The sequence below is a fragment of the Panthera leo genome, chromosome F3, assembly GCF_018350215.1.
Source record: "Panthera leo isolate Ple1 chromosome F3, P.leo_Ple1_pat1.1, whole genome shotgun sequence".
Classification (NCBI taxonomy): domain Eukaryota; kingdom Metazoa; phylum Chordata; class Mammalia; order Carnivora; family Felidae; genus Panthera; species Panthera leo.
In genome coordinates, this window is record NC_056696.1 from 60,113,863 (window position 1) to 60,137,714 (window position 23,852).

The 23,852-nt window shown below is 47.7% G+C and overlaps 1 protein-coding gene across 5 annotated transcripts in view; it reads left to right on the plus strand.

Annotated features, from left to right (window-relative positions):
- The first annotated feature begins 2,047 nt into the window (after positions 1-2,047).
- Positions 2,048-23,852, plus strand: part of ALDH9A1 (aldehyde dehydrogenase 9 family member A1) — a 44,027-nt gene continuing 22,222 nt past the window's right edge. Inside the window, exons 1-11 of one of the 5 annotated variants that reach the window (XM_042924651.1) lie at positions 2,048-2,066; positions 2,169-2,419; positions 5,021-5,166; positions 11,381-11,510; positions 12,447-12,581; positions 14,116-14,312; positions 15,457-15,597; positions 17,252-17,440; positions 17,891-17,978; positions 20,655-20,796; positions 23,530-23,642. In XM_042924651.1, the coding sequence (XP_042780585.1) occupies positions 2,239-2,419; positions 5,021-5,166; positions 11,381-11,510; positions 12,447-12,581; positions 14,116-14,312; positions 15,457-15,597; positions 17,252-17,440; positions 17,891-17,978; positions 20,655-20,796; positions 23,530-23,642 (1,462 nt within the window). In that variant the 5' untranslated portion in view covers positions 2,048-2,066; positions 2,169-2,238. Of the gene's footprint in view, positions 2,067-2,157; positions 2,420-5,020; positions 5,167-11,380; positions 11,511-12,446; positions 12,582-14,115; positions 14,313-15,456; positions 15,598-17,251; positions 17,441-17,890; positions 17,979-20,654; positions 20,797-23,529; positions 23,643-23,852 lie in introns of those variants that run through there. The other 4 variants (XM_042924653.1, XM_042924655.1, XM_042924652.1 and 1 more) reach the window with 4 other exon arrangements.

The window sequence follows — 23,852 nt, forward strand, 5'->3', positions numbered from 1 at the left end:
TTTTTTTTTTTTTTTAATTTATTTTAGAGACAGAGAGAGACAGAGCGTGAATGGGGCAGGGGCAGAGAGAGAGGGAGACACAGAATCGGAAGCAGGCTCCAGGCTCCAAGCCGTCAGCCCAGAGCCCTACGCGCGGGGCTCGAACTCACAGACCGCGAGATCGTGACCTGAGCTGAAGCCGGACGCCCAACCGACTGAGCCACCCAAGCGCACCTCTTTTTTTTAATGTTTTATTTATTTTTGAGAGAGAGAGCATGTTAGGGAAGGAGGGGCAAAGAGAGAGGGAGACAGAGGATCTGAAGCGGCCTCTGAGATGACAGTAGACAACCCGACTCTGGGCTCCAACTCAAAAGCTGCAAGATCATGGCCTCAGCCAAAATCAACAGTCTGACGCTTAACTGGGTCACCCAGGTACCCCTGTGGATCTTTCTTTTGATCGATTTTTCTCCTGGGGGTTGGCATGCATGATAATTTTTTATTGGCTCTGGACATTCTGGGTTATACTTTTTTAGATGCTAGACTTTGTTGTATTCCTTTAAATATTTGGGGGGTTTTGTTCTGGGGCACAGGTGATTTACTTGGAATTGATTAGATCCTTCTGAGGTTGGCTGCTTAGCATTGTTATGGCAGGCCCAGAGCAGCCACTGGCCTAAGGCTAATGTGACCCCACTATTGAGGCAATACGCTTCTGAGGACCCTGCACAACGCCCTATATTATATATTTTAAATGTTTATTTATTTTTGAGAGAGAGAGACAGTGGGAGAGGGGCAGAGAGAGATGGAGACAGAGAATCCCAAGCAGGCTGCGTGCTGTCAGCTCAGATGTGGGGCTCGAACTCACAAATCCTGAGATCATGACCTGACTGAAATGGAGAGTCAGATGCTTTACCGACTTAGCCACCCAGGCGCTCCCACGATGCCCTATATAATAAGGTCTGGCTGGAACACAAACAATCCTCAGTCCTGTAAGAGCTCAAGGGATTTTTCTGCTTATTATTTTTTGGGGGGATTCCCTTGGTCCTGAGTAGTCTCCTCACTACTGAGTGATTACTATACACATCATTACTCAGCCTTCAAATCCAGGGCACTCCCTGCGGATCTCCGAAGCTCTCCCTTTGTCTAGCTCGGTCCTTTTTAGCCGCCTTCACACTCTTGAACTCTGCATTTTGTCTCCTCAGTTCAGGAAGGTGGCTGGGCCCCGTGTGGGTTCCTTCTCCCTGCACTGTGGCCTGGAAACTCTTTTTAGGCAGAGAGCTGGGAAATTTGAAGGGCTTGCTGCAGACCATTATTCTCCGTTGCCTGTCCTCCCCTATCTGTAAGTTGTTGTTTCCTGTGTTTTGCCAAGTTTTCTAGTTGTTTAAGGCGGGAAGATAAATCTGGCCCCGTTATTCCAACATCACTGGAAACAGGAGTCTCAACACCCACTTCAGATGAGGACCTGCAGGAGAGCGGATAAGAAAGTACCACAGTCAGGGACTTAACGCTCTCCGGGCTCTGCCGACCTTCCCCCCCCACCCCCCCCCCCCCCCCCCCCCCGCTTCTTATCTTTATTGAGGTATAATTCACAAATAAAAATTGTATATATTTAAGGGGTTTTCACATACCCCTCGATGTTTTATGTATATACGTATACACTGTGACATAATCACAAGCAAGCTAATTCACATGTGCATCTCACATAGTTAACATTTTCTGTGTGTGTGTGTGTGTGTGTGTGTGTGTGTGTGTGTGTGTGCGTGCAGGACACTGGCGTGTGGCCCTTCTGGCTAAGCAAGGGCTTGACCTGGTCCGCCCAGGAGCCTGCTGACCCCCAGCAAGTCTCCCAGACCCCGCTCCTCACCTGGGGTCCCGCCGTAAGGCCACCAGCTGCAGCTCGCCCCGCCTGCCCGCGGCCCCGCCCCTCCTCGGCCGACCCGCCTTTCGCCCTGCCTCCCGGCGGTCCGACCCCGCCCCTCCACCTCCCCGAGGGCCCCGCCTCTCGCCAGGCCTCCCGAGGCCCCGCCCCCCCAGGCCGGCCCCGCCCCTCCCTGCCGGTCTTTCCGCCTTCCCCGAGACCCCGCCCCTCCCGCCCCTCGCCCTGCCTCCCGGCGGTCCGACCCCGCCCCTCCACTTCCCCGAGGGCCCCGCCGCTCGACAAGCCTCCCGAGGCCCTGCCCCCGCAGGCGGCGCCGCCCCTCGTCCTGCCTCTCCGCCCCGGCGCGGCCCTGAGCTTTGGTTCCCGAGCCCCGCCAGTCCCGTATGTTTTTCCGAGGGGGTCTGGTCGCCTTCTTGCCTTGTGTCCGCGCCCTTCGGCCTGGTCCTGTCGCGGCCATGAACACTGGCAGTTTCGTTGTGTCGCAGCCGCTCAATTACCGTGGCGGGGCCCGCGTGGAACCGGTGGACGCCTCCGGCACCGAGAAGGCGTTCGAGCCTGCAACCGGTAACGGAATGGAGACCGGGCGGCGGGGTCGGGGGTGTTGCGGCGGGGGGCCCGCGGGGGTCGTGGAAGGGGACCGGTGGGGGGGACGCGGCGGCGGGCCCGGGGGATCGTGGCGGGGGGAGGCTGGGGGGAAGCGGTGGGGTCCGGGTGCGGGTTGGCGCCTCCCCGTCCCACTCGTGGACGGACGTGTTCTACTGCCCTGAATCTTCATTTAGTGCTTTCTGCAAACGTTTGCTGTGACAGATGAGTGACGGTGTGGAAAATAGAGTTGTCTGTGCAGGCAGCTAAGGACTCCGTGCAAACACGAATGCATCTGCACAGGGACCCGGGGCGGGGGGGGGGGTAGGTGTGTGAGGTTGTGCCCCTGTTTATTATTAATTTTTATTAAAACGTTTTTTAAAATGTTTAGTCATTTTTGAGAGATAGAGACAGGGCACGAGCGAGGGAGGGGCAGAGAGAGAGGGAGGCACAGAATCCGAAGCAGGCTCCAGCAGAGCCGGACACGGGGCCGCACCCACAAACCGTGAGATCATGACCTGAGCCCAAGTTGGCGCTTAACCACCTGAGCCACCCGGGCGCCCTGAAGACTAAATTTTTATTTTACCTTATATATTTTGAGAGAGAGCAAATGGGGAAGGAGCAGAGAGAGAAGGAGAGAGAATCCCAAGCAGGCTCCCTGGTGTCAGCCTGGAGCCCGACATGGGGTTTGAACTCACAAACCGTGAGATTATGCCCAGAGCTGAAACCCAAGAGTTGGTGGTTTAACCAACTGAGTCACCCAGGTGCCCCTATTTTTTTTTTTTTTTAAGTTAGAACTACAGTAATGTCTTCAACCACGTGCACAGAAGAGGATTGGGATTTCTTGAAGGAAGTTGGTGAAAACATTACTGCTGAGAACAGAGGAGCTTGCACAGATGGCTCTAATGAGTGTGAATGAGAACTCTGTTGCCATCTCAGCCTTAAAATACTCCTGTGGGTGCATCAGACTTGGGAAAGGGAGGGGTGTCTGGGTGGCTCAACTGGTTAAGCATCCGACTTCGGCTCAGGTTGTGATCTGGTTGTTGGTGAGTTTGCTTTGGGCTCTGTGCTGACAGCTCAGAGCCTGGAGCCTGGTTCAGATTCTGTCTCTCTCTCCACCCCTCCCCCGATCACACTGTGTCTCTGTCTCTCTCTCTCAAAAATAAATATTCAAACAAAAGAGAATTGGAAAAGGGGGAAAAAGCCCTGCTTTTATCCAGTGCTTCAAGTTGCCAAGCACAGTGCTGGGCCCTGGATTTGCTCTGAGAATTCTGAAGGTAACACAGCTAACGAGGAAGAGGTTTTGGTTTTGGTTTTGGTTTATGTTTGTTCTGCTGGGCTGTGTGGGATATTTGTGGGGAGAAAAATGTGAATTTTTTGTGCAAACCGGAATGGCGGGTAGCCAGAGACAAAACTGGGTTGCAAAGGACTGGAGAATTTAAGATCAACTAATGGCACTAAACCACAGAGCAGCAGTTAGTCTGAGCAGGAAGGAGCCACGGGGGTCCTCAGACTCTCCTGGGGGAGACCGCCTCTCCACGCCCATCCCCACAGTTACGAAGGGAAAAGAAAATTTGCTCTGTATTTTAATTGCCTACAGTGTATGTGAACTTTAGCCACTGCCTTTACCAACTAGCTATTCACGTTTTAACAGAAATTGCAGGCTTGCCAAAGGTCTCTGGACAGAATCCTACAGGTTCTTAGAGGGGGAGGGAGAAGGAACTGCTGATTGGTGTACTTCAAGAATTCAGTGGGAGGGGCGCCTGGGTGGCGCAGTCGGTTAAGCGTCCGACTTCAGCCAGGTCACAATCTCGCCCCGCGTCTGGCTCAGAGCCTGGAGCCTGTTTCCGATTCTGTGTCTCCCTCTCTCTCTGCCCCTCCCCCGTTCATGCTCTGTCTCTCTCTGTCCCAAAAATAAGTAAAAAAACGTTGAAAAAAAAATTAAAAAAAAAAAAAAAAAGAATTCAGTGGGAGAGTCCGTCACAACCCTTGGCCTGTGGGGTCATGTTGCATGGAAATAGGGAATGACCTTGGAGTGAGAAAAGGAGAGACGGGGACTTTGCTATATTTGGGGGAAACTTTTTCTGGCGTTTAGGGTTATGTCTTCCTGATAACTCTTTGTTGACCATATTCATCAAGCATCAGCAGGATGATAGGATTTCTACAGAACAGAGCTTTTAAATGAGAGTTCATAACCCCAGAAACCGAGTACTTGCAGCCTCGATTTCACAAGACCTCGGAGATTCTCAAATACTGTTAAAGAGATGTGGCAAAACCCAGCTGCAAAATAGAGGACAGAGGTTCTCAACCCGGAGGCCATGCTGTGCTTTGGGCAAGGCGCCTGGTCTCTCTGGAATTCTGTGGTGTGGTCAAGTACTTTTTCCTGGACCGTAGTTTGCAACTTTTGTTAGATTCCTAAAGGATTCAGTCACCTCAAAATAAAGGAAAGAACTGCCTGGGGGGGGGGGGGGAGGTCATTAAATCCGACCACACTTACCAGCAAGAAGGGTCACTTACAGGGAATTTGGATACACAGTACTTTGAATGTGAGGCCACGTTGGCGTTACTGTCCTGTCCTCCTAGGCCGAGTGATCGCTACCTTCGCGTGCTCAGGAGAGAAGGAAGTAAACTTGGCTGTCCAGGATGCAAAGGCTGCCTTTAAAATGTGGAGTCAGAAATCTGGCATGGAGCGTTGTCGAGTTCTTTTGGAGGCTGCGAGGATAATAAGGGTATGTTTCATTAGTTTTTTTTCTCTTTCAGAAATGTCCCCTTGTGTTGCTCTGAGGGTTCTTTGTGATGCTTTGCACTTAGACTTTGATGCTCTGTTAGGTTAGGCCTTTTTTACAAAATGGAAACACCTTTTCTTTCTCTTTCTTTTTTCTTTTCTTTCTTTCCCTTTTTTTCCCCCCCATTGAGAGAGAGGGCGCAGGTGAGAGAGCAGTGGGGCTCACCTGAAGCGGGGCTCCTACTCCCTGGAAGTGGCTTGAACTCATGAACCAGGAGACCATGACCTGAGCCGAAGCCAGATGCTTAGTCAATTGAGCCACGGAGGAGCCAGGAAAAAACATTTTCATTTGATCACCTGGGTATATATAGGACATGCTTTCTTTGATTAATTGCTTTCTGGACCTTGGCTCTCTGTGACCTCTCCCTTGTCAGGTTGTTTTCTCCATCTTTGTTATAATGTATCCTTTGCAGCTTGGCTCCTTTTCTTTTTAACTCTGTGTACTGGTTTCCTGTTTACTTTTTCCTCTGATGACGCTTAAGTTTTCTTTTTCCGATGCATTTTCTACCTTAATTGCCTGGGAAGATTTCATAGATTTATAGATATCCCCCCCCCTTTTTTTTTTTTTTTTCCAATTTTAGAGCATGGGAAGGGGAGAGGGGTGGGGGTGGGTGGGAGAGAGAGAGAATATCTTAAGCAGGCTCCACACTCAGAGCCCGATGTGTGGCTCAGTCGCATGACCCTGGGATCATGACCTGAGCCAAAATCAAGAGTTGAACACTCAACCGAGTGAACGTCCCAGGCACCCCTAGATATTCCGTTCTTAAAAAACAAAGTTAAATGTTTTATAGTCTTTTTAAAATAATTTTATTTATTTAAGTTATCTTTAGGCTCAACGTTGGGCTTGAACTCATGACCCCGAGATCAAGCATTGCGTGCTCCACTGTTTGAGCCCCTAAACTTTTCACAGTCTTTAAAAGCAAAAGGACTAGGTGCTTATTACAGAAAATTAGAAAATTCAGAAGGATGTACACCAAAGTATGAATCGTGGTTATCTCTGAGCTGTAGAACTTGGGTGATTTTTATTCTCATGAGTGTGTTAAGTCAAAAGCTGCGATGTGTCTGAGAATTCCCCTACTTGCAAAGATACGTTGCATATAGGGATACAGTAAAATTTTGGTTTGCAAGCATAATTTGTTCCGGAAACATGACTGTAATCCAAAGCACTTGTACATCAAGGTGAATTTCAAGAACCGTGGGCTCAGTTGTGATCATGTGTCATGTACTACTCGAATTGCAAGACATCGCTGGTTTATCAAGTTGAAATCTTTGGAGGTGTTTACTTGTCTTGCGGAACACTCACAGAATAAGTTATTCACGATCCGAAGCTTTAATTTGTTTTAGGAAATTAAGAAGAAAAGTGTGTGTGTGTGTGTGTGTATAGTGATGGAAGACTTGAGAGTTGCTGGGTCAGAGAAAGATACAGGTTATCACTCACAATAAAATGCAGTAGCCAGAGCAGTGCCTTAGCACTAGTTTTCTGAGCCACAGTCCCCACAGGGAAATGCATTGAGCCAAACATCACTCTCTTGCATATAGTGTGTTGCCCCATAGGATGGGAACCCTAAAGTTATGAGATTCCGTTGATATAGGAGCTGCTCTCACATCAGTGCGTGTTCTTCTCTGTAGCGAGAGAGATTACTCCTTGTTAAACAGATCTCCAGGGTTAAGGGGGAAGGTGTTACTGAGTTTATTTCCCTGGAAAGTAAGCAGATGTCTCCAAAAAGGGGAAGCAGAGAGCCTTCTATCTCCTCACCCCTCCAGGCACCTCTATCTTTAGGGAAACACTGTGTCTGTTTTTCAAAGGCCTTTGCTTCTCAGTCAGCTTGCCAGGGTCCTTTGCTCAGAAAGCCGGGGCCACAGAGATGTCAAAATGTTCATGGAGCATTTTCTCCTAACTAAGTATTTTCCCCTATTATTAAAAAATTAATTTTGGGGTGCCTGGGTGGCTCAGTCAGTTGAACATCTGACTCTTGATCTTGGCTCGAGTCATGATCTCCTAGTTTGTGAGGTTCAAGCCTGCGTTGGGCTCTGTGCTGACGGTGCGGAGCCTGCTTGGGATTCTGTCTGCCCCTTTCTTCTCCCCCGTCTTTCCCCTCCCCCCCCTTTCTCTCAAAATAAATAAATAAAAACATAAGTAGTTTAAATTAGACCAAAAGCAATAAAGCAGATGATTTATGATTTTAGTTTTTCACTTTTTCTTAGCACATGAGCATTTAGGGTTGTTGTGTCCTCTTAAGAATTGACCCCTGGGGTGCTTGGGTGGCTCAGGTTAAGCATTCGACTTTGGCTTGGGTCATGATACCGTGATTTGTGGGTTCGAGCCCCATGTCGGGCTCTGTGTGGACAGCCTGGAGCCTGCTTCGGATTCTGTGTCTCCCTCTCTCTCAGCCCTCCCCTACTCATGCTCTATCTCTCCCTTTCTCTCAAAAATAAACAAACATTAAAAAAAAAAAAAATGGCCCCTTTATCATTATTAAGTGACTCTTTTTTTTTTATCCTGAATAATATCTAATAATATTCTTTTGCTCTGAAATGGACCGTTTGATATTAGTTTTCTTTTCCTTTTAACCTCTCCCCCTTTCCATTAATATCTGTGTTACTGTGTTAGTCAAAAATATATTGCTATCTTTTTGTAATGCTTCTGTCTGATGCTCATGCTTTATACCTGCCTTTACCCAAAATTATCCCGTAACTGAACAGATTCTACCCTCTGATCATAACCTATAATCATAACCTTCCATTGTTTATTAGTTCTTCCCTTTCTTTTTTTTTAAGATTTTACTTTTGGGGCGCCTAGGTGGCTCAGTCGGTTGAGTGTCTGACTTCGGCTCAGGTCATGATCTCACAGCACGTGGGTTCGAGCCCCATGTCAGGCTCTGTGCTGACAGCTCGGAACCTGGAACCTGCTTCAGATTCTGTGCCTCCCTCTCTCTCTGCCCCAACCCACTCACGTTCTGTCTCTATGTCTCTCAAAAATAAATAAACATTAAAAAAAAATTTTAAGATTTTACTTTTTACTTTTTTAAAGTTTATTTATTTTGAGAGATGGAGAGCGTGACGGGGGGGTGGGGGGAGAGGCAGGCGAGAGAATCCCAAGCAGGCCCCACACTGTCAGCCGCCGACGTGGGGCTCAAACTTGCAAACTGTGAGATCTTGCCCTCAGCCGAAATCGAGTCAGACGCTTAACCAATGGAGCCACCCAGGTGCCCCAAGGTAAAAATATTTTATATTTACCCACATTTTTACCATTCCCAGTGCTCTTCATTTCATTCCTTTGTGTAGGCCCAGATTTCCATCTGGTGTCATATTTTTTCTGCTTGAAGAAATTTCTTTAGCATTCCTTATAGCACAGTTTTGCTCGTGATGTTCTTTCAGCTCTTGTGACTCTGAAAGTCTTCATTTTGCTTTCACTTTTGAAAGAATTACAGGTATCGAATTCTAGGTTGATGGTTTTTTTTTTTTTGTTTTAGTTTTTTTTTTTTTTTTTTTAATTTTTTTTAATGTTTTATTTATTTTTGAGAGAGGGAGAGGGACAGAGTGTGATTGGGGGAGGGGCAGAGGGAGAGGGAGACAGAATCTGAAGCAGGCTCCAGGCTCTGAGCTGTCAGCACAGAGCCCGACACGGGCTTGAACTCCCGGACCGTGAGATCATGACCTGAGCCGAAGTCGGACGCTTAACCGACTGAGCTACCCAGGTGCCCCAGTTATTTCTTATTTTGTAAGCTATCTGCGTTCCTTTCATTTTATTTCATTTTTTTTAATTTATTTTTTTAATGTTTACTTATTTTTGAGAGAGACAGAGCTCGAGAGGGGGAGGGGCAGAGAGAGAGGGAGACCCAGAATCCAAAGCAGGCTCCAGGCTCCGAGCTGTCAGCACAGAGCCCGACTCAGGGCTTGAACTCATGAACCGTGAGATCATGACCTGAGCCGAAGCCGGATGCTCAACCGACTGAGCCACCCAGGAGCCTTTGTTGTTTTAGTTCTTTAAATTAGGAAGTTCTAACTAAATTTCTGCCCATCTCTTCTCCTCGGGGCCTCCAATTACACATAGCCTCGGTGGCTTGAAGCTCTCTCCTGGTTACTGATGCTGTTTGGGTTTTTCCTGTTTTTTTCTCTCTGTGTGTTTTAGTTTGGATATTTTCCAGTGTTATCAGTACTTTAATTTAAAACTTACTAACTGCAAGGGCACCTGGGTGGCTCAGCCGGTTGAGCCACCGACTTCGGCTCGGGTCATGATCTCGCGGTTTGTGAGTTCAAGCCGCGCATCGGGCTCTGTGCTGACCGCTCAGAGCCTGGAGCCTGCTTCCGATTCTGTGTCTCCCTCTTTCTCTCTCTCTGCTCCTCCCCCACTCATGCTCTGTGTCTGTCTCAAAAATAAACATTTAAAAAAAAAAAAAACTTACTAACTGCAGAAAACCTGTCTCGGTGCACACAAATTGCAATGTCAGGCCTGCCCAGAGTATTTTCTGATCTTACTAGCATGCACTGGGCGGGACACCATAGGTAGTGGCATAGAGGTCTGCAGTATACTTTGAAAGTGTGCGGAGGAGGGAAAACACTCAGAGGGATGACCGCAGCCTGCTGGTGTTGGGCCCCGTGGAGACAGATGTTGTCTGTGTCCGAGAGCACAGGGTCTGGGCTAATTTATTTAGGACTTACCAGCTTCCTGTTTTAGAAACAGGTTTCGTGAAGGCAGAGAATGGATCTCTGTATTTTTTCTTAGTAATGAAGGTAGAATGACTCAGTCAAAAGTCTTTATTTCTCAGGTCTTTATAGAAATATGACACGTTCAGATCTCACTGTCAGGACTTCCCTTTCCTGTGTTTCCTCTTGATTTTGATATTCCTGCTCCCTCTTCTCTGATACTTGTACTGTTGACACATGGCTTGGGATTAATTTCAGTTGCCATTTCATTTGCTTGTGGTCTGGCTCACCGCTTACCCATTTTTTTTTTTTTTTTTTTTAAAGGAATTTTTTTTTTTTTTTTAATTTATTTTTGGGACAGAGAGAGACAGAGCATGAACGGGGGAGGGGCAGAGAGAGAGGGAGACACAGAATCGGAAACAGGCTCCAGGCTCCGAGCCATCAGCCCAGAGCCTGACGCGGGGCTCGAACTCACGGACCGCGAGATCGTGACCTGGCTGAAGTCGGACGCTTAACCGACTGCGCCACCCAGGCGCCCCCGGCTTACCCATTTTAATAAGACAGTGCTACATCTTGTCATTTGTTTGATTCACCTTTTATGTGTGTTCACATATCACCCTCTCCTGTATTTTACATCCGGTCCATGAGAGCAAATGTGTGTTTCTTACATGCTCCATTCATTGGGTTCTCTCACCTTTGGGACAAAGAAAGGGGAAATTAGCTTTTGTCTTGAGGTCAGTTTCCCAAACCTTTCCAGTCATCCCTGGACCATCTCCAGCATCTCTCAGCCACATAGGCTACAGCTGGAACAGTATTTCGTAAGAGAATTGATGAGTACTGACCATTAGAAAATAATTATCTTGGGGCGCCTGGGTGGCTCAGGCGGTTAAGCGTCCGAGTTCGGCCCAGGTCATGATATCATGGTTTGTGGGTTCGAGTCCCACATCGGGCTCTGTGCCCACAGCTCAGAGCCTGGAGCCTGCTTCAGATTCTGTGTCTCCAGCGCTCTGTGCCCCTCCCTCACTCACTCCCTCTCAAAAATAAATAAACATTGAAAAAAAATTATCTCGTGATTTTCACCTGCTGCATGTCTTGGGGTGAATTAAAGCTGTGCGTGTAATATAACTTCTCACCTGCCACTTGTGTGTGTAGCCATCGTGTGTCATTGGCTGTTGTAGTGATGGTTGTCTCTCACTCTATACGTGCAGACGCATATGTGCGCACATATACGTATTTATACGTGTATACACATATGATGCTCGCTTCTCAAACCATACCTTTTCTAATTGATCTGGAAAGGGGGTATTGGGCTTAAATCTGTGACGATTAACTTGAGGGGGGCACAGGGCTGCTGTTGAGCGGTAAGCTTTCTGTCCCAGATGTCGTAGTGCCACTCCTTCTAAAGCGTGAGCTGTTTCTGTTTTTGGAAATTGGGTAGCATATTCTGAGCGTTGAATCTGTTGGGGCGTATGATAAGAAGTCTTAAGTCTAGTCTTCCATTTTACCCAAAGGAACGGAGGGATGAAATCGCCACCGTGGAGACCATCAACAATGGAAAGTCCATCTTTGAGGCCCGCTGGGACATCGACACCTCCTGGCAGTGCCTGGAGTACTACGCGGGCTTGGCTGGATCCATGGCTGGTAAGCCCCAGCTGGGCCTTTCGGGAGCCACTGACCGGGAGGCAGAAACAGATCCTAGTGGTGAAGGGGAGACAACTGGGGCTTGAGACAGACCTGGCTTAAAATCCTGGGTTTAGCCACTCTGCATGGGTGACCCCGAGAATTACTTTACCTTTCCTTGTTGAAACTGGAGATGATAATCCCTGTTTTCTTGGGTTATCATAAGGGTTAAATGAGAAAATATATGGAAAGCACTGAGCATGGTGTCTGAGCTTCAGGCCAAGTTGTTGAAAAACCAGGAGTCAGTCAGTGTTCTCAGTATTTACTAGTTCTACCTAGTTAGCAAAAAAGATTTTCTCGATTCTTTGTGACGTTTACAGTAGTGGGTGTTGGATGGCTTCACAGGACCCAGGAGGGCTGTGGGGAGCCAGAAGTCTGACATATGGGTCCTGCTCTGGAGGCTCCCCTTATTTCCATCATTTAAAAAAAAAGGTTTTTTTTAATGTTTATTTATTTTTGAGAGAGACGAGTGCGAGTGGAGGAGGGAGAGGCTGAGAGAGAGGGAGACACAGAACCGGAAGTGGGCTCTAGGCTCTGAGCTGTCAGCACAGAGCCTGACGTCGGGCTTGAACCCATGAACAGTGAGATCATGACCTGAGCCGAAGTCGGACGCTCAACCGACTGAGCCACCCAGGTGCCCCCCCATCTCACTTCTTCAAGTTACTATCTGTTAGGTGCTCTCCGGTTGTAGAGAATTATATGAAATTGAGCGAACACGGGTTTGGAGGATGGAAAGGATTCTTCACTGGAGTGACTATGCAGAGGCAGTGTCCGCCCGGTGAGAATGAACAGAAGAGCGGAGACGGGGAGGAGGCCGGCGCAGTGGAGCACGGCTGTTGGCGGAGTCTTGGGAAAAGCAGTCCTGCATTCTCCGTGACGCCCCTGTTTTCCCCTCAGGTGAACACATCCAGCTCCCAGGCGGATCCTTTGGTTATACCAGAAGAGAACCACTTGGCGTATGCGTGGGAATAGGCGCCTGGAACTACCCCTTCCAGATCGCCTGCTGGAAGTCTGCTCCCGCGTTAGCGTGTGGTAAGAGTGAACGGTTCTTCCACCCATGAGCTGTCCGTTCTGTCCCTCACCTTTTCGTGTGCGCGTGCACACACACTCATTTGCACACTCACGCTCCACATCATAAGGGGCCTGCGTTGGGGCACCCGAGGCCCCGAGGACCTGCGTCTGCTCCCGCCCGGCCTCGTCGGGGCTTGTAGTGTATGTTATGTGTGCGGATTACATCCATATTATTCCCACTTTTGTTTTTATTTTGTTTAAAATTTTTTTTTAATCTTTATTTATTTTTGAGAGAGAGAGAGAGACAGAGTGCGAGCAGGGGAGGACAGAGAGAGAGACACACACGGAATTGGAAGCAGGCTCCGAGCAGCCAGCACAGAGCCCGACGCGGGGCTCGAACCCACAAACCATGAGATCATGACCTGAGCCAAAGTTGGACGCTCAGTTGACTGAGCCACCCGGGCGCCCCTATTCCCACTTTTATTTATCTTATTTTTGTTATGGAAAGGAAGAGTGTTCATTTTGGTCCTGGAAGTCTTCTATTTTACTGTGGAATTGATTTCGATTTGTGCTACTTGTAAGCTCTCTTCCTTTCTGGACAAGGATTGTGAAATGAACCTTTGTGTAGGAAGAGGCACTCGGGGGGGCGCCTGGGTGGCTCAGCCGGTTAAGCGTCCGACTTCGGCTCAGGTCATGATCTCACGGTCCGTGAGTTCGAGCCCCGCGTCAGGCTCTGTGCTGACAGCTCAGAGCCTGGAGCCTGCTTCAGATTCTGTGTTTCCTTCTCTCTCTGCCCCTTCCCTGCTCTTACTCTGTCTCTCTCTGTCTCAAAAATAAATAAAACATTAAAGAAAAAACAAGGAAGAGGCACTCGGGAGCGTGGCTTAAGCAGAAGATACACTTGTTCCTTCCTTTGTGTCTTAAGAGAAATGGTAAGACTTCCTTCTGAGTGACTGGCGGGCTGACTTAGAGAGTTTTTCATACTGTTTAAAGAGGAATTGATGGGAAAAGAGGATTTGTGGTATCTTAGAAAAATACAAGGTGTAAAAAAAGCATTACTGAAAAAAAAATGTTACTGTTAGGACATTGTGTTGAAATCGCACCTTTTCTCGTGTTGCTGCCTCGCGTTCTTCTGCTGTTTGCATGTTCTCTTGTGAGCTGGAGCTTCCATTTTCCGGGACGACTACAGCTAAGCCACTGGTTTGGAGACTGAACAAATTAACCCTTTCTGGTCTTCAGTTTCTACTTGTAAAGATTTTTCTTTCAGTTTGTTTTTGAGAAAGTGCACGCATGTGAGCAGGGGAGAGGCAGAGAGAGAGGGAGGGAGGGAGAATATCAAGCAGGCTCTGTGCTGTCTGTGCAGAGCCTGACTCCGGGCTCAAACTCACGAACCGTGAGATCATGACCTGAGCCAAAACCAAGAGCCGGACGCTCAACCGGCTGAGCCACCAGGCACCTGTGGAGTTGTTCTGGACTCGTCCTCCTGTCCCATCCTGTCCTCGGAGGATCACCAGTATTAAAAAACCTTTTGTTCTTGTGTCTTGGGTTTGTGCAGGTAACGCCATGATCTTCAAACCCTCTCCCTTCACGCCGGTGTCTGTGCTGCTGCTGGCTGAAATCTACACGGAGGCCGGCGTGCCCCCTGGGCTCTTCAACGTGGTGCAAGGAGGGGCCGCCACGGGCCAGTTTCTGTGTCTGCATCGTGATGTGGCCAAAGTCTCCTTCACTGGGAGTGTGCCCACTGGCTCGAAGGTGAAGCTAAAACCAGCATCGGTTCACACACACACACACGGCAGCGCCCGGCCGGCGTGGAGTAGATGTCAGAGGCCCGTCTTCTGATCTGACCTGGCTTGAACTGGGAGGGGGCTGCCGCAGGGATTGGGGGCAGAGATCTGAAGTGTGTTCCGAAGGTGGGAAGCAGGGAGGGAAGTACAGTGGGACGATGAGGACCGCCGACCAGAGGGGGCCCCGCGGGGACGGAAGCCCTCACCTCCCGCCCGCGTCTGAGAGCGCGGGGTCTGGGCCGCCGCTGTGTCTTTGATGTCTTAACTCATCAGTAGCAGCCACCTCAGAAGGAGGGGTATCTGCTCAGTTTATTTCAGATGTGTTGTTTTGACCTTAATTGAGTGTTAGCCTTGAACATAGTAACAGCATTAGGAGTTTCTACCCATGGCATGCAAATGAACAGTATTTTTTTAAAAAAATGTTTATGTTTATTTTATCTTTGAAAGAGAGAGAGACAGAGCGTGAGCAGGGGAGGGGCAGAGGGAGAGAGAGAGGGAGACACAGAATCCGAAGCAGGCTCCAGGCTGAGCTGTCAGCACAGAGCCGCATGTGGGACCCGAACCCACAAACCATGAGATCATGACCTGAGCTGAAGTTGGACGCCCAACAGACTGAGCCACCCAGGCCTCCCCGAATGAACAGTATTTTTAAAATGAATTCCCTCTTCAGAATGTCAGCTGCAGTCCTATGGTTCTTTTCAGGTGTTCTGGAAAAGACTGTTCTAAATGGGTGAAGGGTTGGGGCGCCTGGGTGGCTCAGTCGGTTGAGCGGCCAACTTCGGCTCAGGTCACGATCTCGCGGTCCGTGAGTTCGAGCCCCGCGTCGGGCTCTGTGCTGACAGCTCAGAGCCTGGAGCCCGTTTCATATTCTGTGTCTCCCTCTCTCTCTGCCCCTCCCCTGTTCATGCTCTGTCTCTCTCGGTCTCAAAAATAAATAAACGTTAAAAAAATTAAAAAAAAAAAAAATAAAAAAATAAATGGGTGAAGGGCAGAGTCATCGACCGGAACAAGGCTGCAGGTCCCATGTAGTTGTCCCGGAGGCTCAGCTTCTGGTGGGCTTAGCCTGCAGTTTTATCTGTGCTAAGCTTCCGAATGTGTTTGTCCTTGTTAAGATCATGGAGACGGCAGCTAAAGGAATCAAGCCCATCACCTTGGAGCTGGGAGGCAAATCTCCCCTGATCATCTTCTCCGATTGTGACCTGGAGAACGCCGTGAAGGGAGCGCTGATGGCCAACTTCCTCACGCAAGGCGAGGTGAGCACTTGCCCCCAGCCGAGGGGTGAAACGAATCTCTTTCCTTCCTCTAGCAGCATGTTTGGAAGCTGTCTGTTTCGAAATAATTGCAGACGGACAGACACGTTGCACAGAGTGCCGAGAATTCCCAGGCACCCCTGAACCACGTTTCTCAGACGTTAACATTTTATCACGTTTCCTTTATCATTGTGCTTACCTCTGTACACCCGTAGGCTTGTTATTTTTTCCTGTTTCCTGAACGGTTTGAAAGTTTGCAGACGCAAGACTCCTCTGACTTCTGTGGGCCTCTGTGCATTTCCTAGAAACAAGTGTGCTCTCTTCTGCAAGCACAGTGCACTCAGTAAAATCAGTAACCTCACGTAGACGGTCTTCAGTCCACAGCCCCTCGTCAGATGTCATTTGTTTGCCGGGAGTCCTTTTAGCGAAGAAACAGACCCCACACAACCTCTTCTTCTCTGGTCCAAGACCTAATTCAGGAAGGTGTGTTGCATTGAGTTGCTGTGTTCCCATAATCTTTAGTCTGGAACAGTTAGCTCTTTGGTTATTCTCCTCTTTCCAGGACCTTAACATTTTTGGGGAGTATGAGCTGTTTATTGTGTAGAATGTCCCTCATGATGGTGGGGAGTCCGTCTGGTGTTTCCTTTTGAGTAGATTTAGGTTATGCATTTTGGGCAGAAGCCACCACAAAAAGTGACGTTGGGTCCTCTTCGAAGGGCGGTTGACTTTGCCGAAGGCGTGTCTTCCTGGGAAGTTGCCGTGTCCTCCTCTGTGGTTCAGTCGAATCACACAGGAGACGGTGACAGGGGCCTTCCCAAGCTGTCCCCCACTCATCTTAGCGCCCTTTGGTGATTTTTCCTGGAAGCAGTTTCCATTATGGTGGTCCCCAAATGATGATTTTCCAATTCTGTTGTTCTTTCTACATTTATTAGTTCCAAGTCTCTACTGTAAGAAGGAACTTTTCCTTCTCCTGTGTTTTTCTTTTTTTCTTTCCTACTCATTTATCATTATGGACCATGGATTCTTTCTTCTGTGGATTATAGTCCATTACTGTCATTATTTATTTTGATGCTCAAATGACTGTAGATCTGGCTTGTGGCAGCCCATTTCTGTGACCTTTCTTCATTATTCCGTGAGCATGAGTGTTTGGTGTATTTTTGGACATCAGGATCTACGGTTCTGATGGCATTGGAAGAGTATTCATGCTCATGTCTCCAGGAGGGTCTAAATAGTCGGAATTGATTTGTGATTTTAGAGCCAGACATTGGCTGTGAAATGCTTCAGGTTTTTATTAGGCTCATGCCCTTAGTTCTTGGTCTGTTTTCACTCTTCCTCCCCTTCTGCTCTTAAAATACGTGGCCCCATTCAGCCACTGACAGGAGGCCATGGGAGAAGTTATGTGGCTCATGGCACTATGAATGGCATTAAGGAAATGTAGACAAGACAAAGAGCCCTGACTTTCACCTCAAAGGGCAGGCAGGTTTTTTGCTGATAGGGTGGGATGTGTGGTCCTGTTCAGGATGGGGATAATTTTTAGAGAGGGAACTAACCTTTTGAAAAGGTCTACTGTCTCCTTTTAAGTTTAAAACTGCCGGATTCTTCCCCCTTTTCCTTTTTCTTTCCTTAACACACATACAAATTCATGTCTGTCTTTTAGGTTTGTTGTAATGGCACAAGAGTATTTGTGCAAAAGGAAATTCTCGAGAAATTTACAAAGGAAGTGGTGAAACGGACACAGGGGATAAAAATTGGAGATCCCCTTCTGGAAGGTACAAGGATGGGCCCCCTCATCAACCGCCCACACCTGGAGCGAGTCCTTGGGTTTATTAAGCTGGCAAAAGAGCAGGTGAGGAACAAGCGGAGATGGCATGGGACAGGGGGAGGGGAATTAGTCCGAGTTGCGCGTTCCGTGTGTCGCTTTCCTGCTGGCTCGCGAGGCCTCAGCAGTGCTGTGCTCAGTACCTGCAGTGCAGTGACCGTGCGCCTGTTCAGGACACACGTACCACTTCAGGACTGCGTGTCAGGGTTGTAAGTTTAACATGAAATGTGGGGCGCCTGGGGGGCTCAGTCGGTTAGCGTCAGACTTCAGCTCGGGTCATGATCTCACGGTTGGTGAGTTCGAGCCCCGCGTTGGCTCTGTGCTGACAGCTCGGAGCCTGGAGCCTGCTTCGGATTCTGCGTCTCCCTCTCTCTCTGCCCTTCCCACGCTCATTCTCTGTTTCTCTGTCTTTCAATAATAAATACACGTTAAAAAAAAACCACCATGAAATGTGCATTCTTTTTTCTTCTCCGGCAGGGTGCTAAAGTGCTGTGCGGTGGAGACGTCTACGTACCTGAAGATCCCAAGTTAAAGGATGGTTATTACATGAGACCTTGCGTGTTGAGTATGTCCTTTTCTTGTTGGCTTTTAAACAGTTTGAATTAAGTATCAGTTAGAAAAGGAGATTTATAAAATATGTGTATGGTGTAAAGCAGGCATTGGCAAACCGTGTCCCCGCTGCTCAGATTTAAGGAGTAGAAGTTCTCCATTACCTCCCGTGTGCCCTCCCCTCTTGGACAGTCGTGTGCGTTGCTTTACCTGAGACTCAACTGGGTCTGAACCTGTTGTTCTGGAAGCAAGAAGCTCAAAAAAAAAAAAAAAAAATGGAAGTGCATGTTTGATAAAAAACTAATGAGTTTCATTTTCTCAAGAAAGTTGATGAAGAATAGGTTTTTCTTTAACTATATGTGTCGTTAACAAGCCCAGTTTGTCAGTATGGCAATATCTTAAAATTAATGCAATTTAATAATTTTTAGCATCTCCTTTCAGTCTTAAACATCTCGTGGCGTGGACAGTCGATTGTAGGGTCATCCCGCTGTCCTCAAATGCACTTATTTCTTCCCACCTCAGAGGTGACCACTGCCCTGGGTACCGCTGTTCTCATACCTTCTTCTGTCCTTTCACAGTATACGTTAGGATCCACGAATAAATGCCAATATGTAAAAACAGTGGTAGTATAATAGGCTTTAAAAAACTATATTCAGGTTGAAGTACATTGTGTGATTTCTTACATCTTATCTAGAAGATAGATTCAGCCTACTATTGCCCTAAGGTCGACAGTGGGGTCATTTTTCAGCACTCAATCATCTGATGGATTTTAAACCTTGAGCCCTTGCTAAAAAAAGAACCACTGAGGTTTGAAAGCTGTGAACCTAACATCTATAACATGGATTAGCTGGTAGTTACTACGTGAACGGGGAAAAGGTTACAATATATCTTTAACCATCAAGGTTGAGGATATTGTTTCCAGTCGAAGCTGTTGTAAGTACAACTGTTAAACCATACTATGTGTGGGATTAACCCAAATGTATTAAGTATGCACTTCAGAAAAAGAAGGAACAGAGTATGCATCGAACTCTAAGTAGTGCAAATAGTGTAGTATAAGATAGTATAAATATTTATAAATAGTATAAATATTTCTCTGGTTGCTGGGATTAAAGATGATTTTTATTATAGTCTGTACATTTCTGAACACTACAGACTTTTCCACAGATAACATGTATTTGACAATTAGGCAAAAAATAATTGGTTTAAAGGTTATTTTAAGAGAGAGAGAAAGAGTGTGAAGGGGGGGAGGGCCAGAGAGACAATCCCGTGCTGACAACACGGAGCCTGACACGGGGTTTGATCTCACAAACTGTGAGCCAAAATCAAGAGTCCGGCACTTAAGTGGCTTAACCGCCCAGGCGCCCTTGGGACAAAATTACTCTTTTTTTTTTTTAATTTTTTAATGTTTATTTATTTTAGAGAGAGAGAGAGAGAGCGAGCATGAGTGGGGGAGGGGCAGAGAGCGAGGGAGACACAGAATCCGAAGCAGGCTCCAGGCTCCGAGCTGTCAGCACAGAGCCCGACGTGGGGCCCAAACTCATGAACTGTGAGATCGTGACCTGAGCCTAAGTCGGACGCTCAACCCACTGAGCCACCCAGGGGCCCCAGGAACAAAATTATTCTTAAACAGGCTGTGAACCTAGGCAAAGAACAGAGAGCTGACCATACTGAACTTTATTCTAGTGATTGCCACTTGGAAAACTTGTTAAAGAGGCAGATTTCCTGGCTCCTGCTCTAGACTCCTGAATGTAACTCTCAGGGATGGGGCCTCGTGATCTGCTTTTCTTTTCTTTTTTTTTTTTTTTAATTAATTAATTAATTTATTTTAATGTTTATTTATTTTTGAGACAGAGAGAGAGCATGAACGGGGGAAGGTCAGAGAGAGGGAGACACAGAATCGGAAACAGGCTCCAGGCTCTGAGCTGTCAGCACAGAGACTGACACAGGGCTTGAACTCACAGACCGTGAGATCATGACCTGAGCTGAAGTCGGACGCTCAACCAACTGAGCCACCCAGGCGCCCCGTGATCTGCTTTTCAATGAGCCCCCCATTACATTTTTACTCACATTAAAGTTTGAGAGTGACTCCAGAGTCTAGATTAACTTTACTTAAGGTTTGGGAGTTAAAATCTGGTAAGTGTTGTGTTTCAGGCAGGAACTTTGCCTTTCCTGTATGTCAGTTATCACTTCATCTTTGCACCTCCTTTGACTTTCCAACGTAGAATTCACTGCAAACAGAGACCTATGGGGTTCTCAACTTGCAGGAGATAAGAGAATATTTTCTGGGACTGCTGGGTGATACATTGTCCTGAGTCCTTTTCTGGCTAACGGTTTCCCTAAAAATTGTACGCGGATTACTAGTCTTCAAGGAATTAGGACGTAGTGAACCGTCCTTACACACGGTACTAAGAATTATTTAATACATCCTTGAAGATAGTTTGGGTGTCCCCCAAAGTACCGTGTGTCCAGAGTACTTTCCCTCCTTTGTTATACACAAGCTCTAAACCAGCTCTTAAGACATTGCAGACTTGTCCTCTTTGCACATGTGTGAGGAGCTGGTTTTCACACTTCGGCTAATACAAAGCTGATGTTCACGGTAGGGTTCTCGAGCTGTCCTTACTGCCGTGTATTCGAGCATAATCACCCTCCCCCACCCAGACCACTGACGTTGGCTTTATCACCCTGTTTGCAGCCGATTGCAGAGACGATATGACCTGTGTGAGAGAAGAGATCTTTGGACCAGTTATGTCCATTTTATCATTTGACACTGAAGCTGAGGTTCTGGAAAGAGCCAACAATACCACTTTTGGCCTGGCGGCTGGTGTCTTTACCAGGTATGTGGGGAAGGTACCTCCAGCAGCATTGCAGGAACAGGGGCCCGCTCGGTCTGCTCAGAGACCCTTACTCTCATTTCCTCCCTGGAGTTCATGTTGTCATTAGCATTTTCTGTTTGCTTCAGGTGGAGTCAGAAGGTGCCAGAGTAGCATTTTGTAGTTGCTCCTGAATGGCCAGAGAACTGCTGCCGTTGAGTTTAAAGTGAGCTATAAACATTGTTGGTGAAAATTCTATCCCATGTCATTCATTTCATCGGACAGATATTTAAAGTTCGATCTATGTGTCTGTGTGTCTATGTAAAGCATCGTGTTGGGTGCCTATTGAAAATGTACACGTCAGGGAATGTAGAAACCCATAAGCCTTTAAACGCTGGGCAGGAGTCTTCAGAAACGTGATTTTTAGCCGCTTTATAGTAGTTCCTAATCAGAATGCATTGTAAAATATGTAGGCATTTTTTTGGTTGTTGCGTATTTAGGATATTGTTTCCAGTTGTCGCTGTTGTAAGTAAAAGTGTGATTAATCTCTCTGTACATAAACTGTTACCACGATAACAAAAGTAAGAAGCGATCTGGGAGCAGAATCTCCTTCAAAATGATGGCAGGTTGCTCGATTACATACAAACTTTGATTAGTCTTTGGTAGCGGTAGGAAGTTTTCTAAGACTACTTTGCACTTGGAATGACGCTGTTTCTTTGGTGACAGTCGAGGTTAAGTGTTCTTTGTAGCTTCGTGGCGAGCAACCTGGGGAGGAAGACCGAGGTCCCCCCTTGAGGACCTGATGGGATAGCTTCTCTGTGAGCTCTGAAGAAAAGATCGAGGGGCTGCTGCTTTCTCGTGTGCCTGGTTTTGGGTAGGCTTTATTTTTTAGAGTAATTTTAGCGTCACTGCAAAGTTGAGTGGAAGGCACAGAGGTTTCCCATGCACCCCCTCCCCCCAGCCGCCTCCACTATCAGCGTCCCCCCACCTCCAGGGCAGCCCGCTGGTTGTAACCGGTAAACCTACTTGGATAGATCGCGATCACCCAAAGACCACAGTCACCCTAGGGTTCACGGTTGGAGTGGTGCCTTCTGTGGGTTTGGACGATGGATCCGCTGTTACAGCATCACACGGAGTAGTTTCACTGCCCTGTAAACCCCCTCTGCTGACCTGCTTTCCGTGGTGTGAGGAGTGAGTGGGTTAAGTCACCCCACACAGAGCGAGGCAGTCACGAGGGGGGCGACTCCAGTGTGCTGCCACTTCCCTCACAGCCGTGCAGGTCGGTTCACGCACCATGCAGCATATCTGCCTAAAGCGTACGATTCAGTGGTTTTTAGTGTATTTGTAGAGTCGCACAACCGTCACTGTAATCTGATTTTAGAACTACGAACCTCCCAGGAACACAGGGAACGTTCCCCGCCCCTCCCCGCGCCCCGGCCCCCGGGGCAGCCAGTAATCAACCTCCTTGTTATCTGCATAGATTTGCTTACTTTGAATATTTTCTATAAACACGGCATCATACAGCATGTGACCTTCTGTGACTGGCTTCTTTGACTTGGAATAATGTTTTCAAGGTTCCTTTATGTCGTGGCAGCTGTCAGTACTTGGTGACAAATGGTCCATGGTGTGGATTCATTTTGTTCATCCGTTCACCTGTTGATGGACATTGGGATTGTTTCTACTTTTCTCCTACTATGAATAATGTCTCCGCGAACACTCCTATCTTTGTGTGGAAATGTGCGATTTGTGCCGGGTGTATACCTAGAGGAGGGTTGGCTGGGTGATTCTGCTCAACTCTGAGGCACCGCTAAACTGTTTTCCCATGTGGGGGCACCGTCTGGCGTGCCCACCGGCCACGTGGGAAGGTTCCAGTTTCTCCACATCCTGGGCAGGGATGTCCTGGGACTGTCTGTCCTTTTTTTTTTTTTTTTTAATGTTTATTATTGAGAAACAGAGAGAGAAAGCATGAGCAGGGGAGGGACAGAGAGAGAGAGAGGGAGACCCAGAATCTGAAGCAGGCTCCGGGCTCCGAGCTGTCAGCACAGAGCCCGACGCCAGGCTCAAACTCACGAACCGTGAGATCGTGACCCCAGCCGAAGTCCGGATGCTTAAACCACTGAGCCACCCAGGCACCCCACTGTCTGTCCTTTTGATTGCAGCCGTCCTGGTGGGTGAGAAATGGTGCCTCACTGTGGTTTTGATTTGGGTTTCTGGCAGTTGTCTTTTCCACTTTCTTGATACTGTCATTTACAGCACAAAAATTTTAAATTTTGACAAAGCCTGATGCTTTTATCTTTTTGTCTGTTACTTTTGGTATCCTGTCTGAGAAGGCTTTGTCAGACCCAAGATTATGAAGATTTATTCCTGTTTTCTTTGAAAAGTTTTATGGTTTTTGCTCTGATGTTTTAGGCCTGTGATCCATCTGAGTTAATTTTTATATATAGTGTAAGAAAGGGATCTCCCTTCATTCTTTGTGGATATGTGGGTAGCCTGTTGTTCTAGCCCTGTTTGTGACAATGTCCCTTCTCCCCATTTGAACTTGCTGCTGCTACGTGTTTCATAGATGCTTTTGGACGAGACCATGAAACTCAAATCCTTATATCTATTTTTGCCTGGATGACACAAGATTTAAAGCACATCTTGAAGAAACAAGAATGCGGCAGGATCTCAAAACCTTTAGACCTGGCAGTCTACCTTTTCCGTGGAAGTCGCAGGATAAACTGCTTCGCAATAATATAATACACTGTGTCTTCACAGGGACATCCAGCGTGCCCACAGGGTGGTGGCCGGGCTGCAGGCAGGGATGTGCTTCATTAACAACTACAACGTCAGCCCAGTGGAGCTGCCCTTCGGTGGATACAAGAAGTCAGGTGAGGAGCCCGAAAGTGAGGACGCAAACCCGGCCTGTAGGGATACGGGTTGTAATTCAGACCGCACTCACCAGGTTTCTGAACATTCGTGTCTCAGAATCACCTGGGAAAGTATACAGATTCGGGTCCTCCCCCGACCGGCCGCAGTGATCTCTGGGAATGGGAACCAAGCGTCTTCTTATTTTCCTTTTCTTTCCCCCAGAGCTCTCC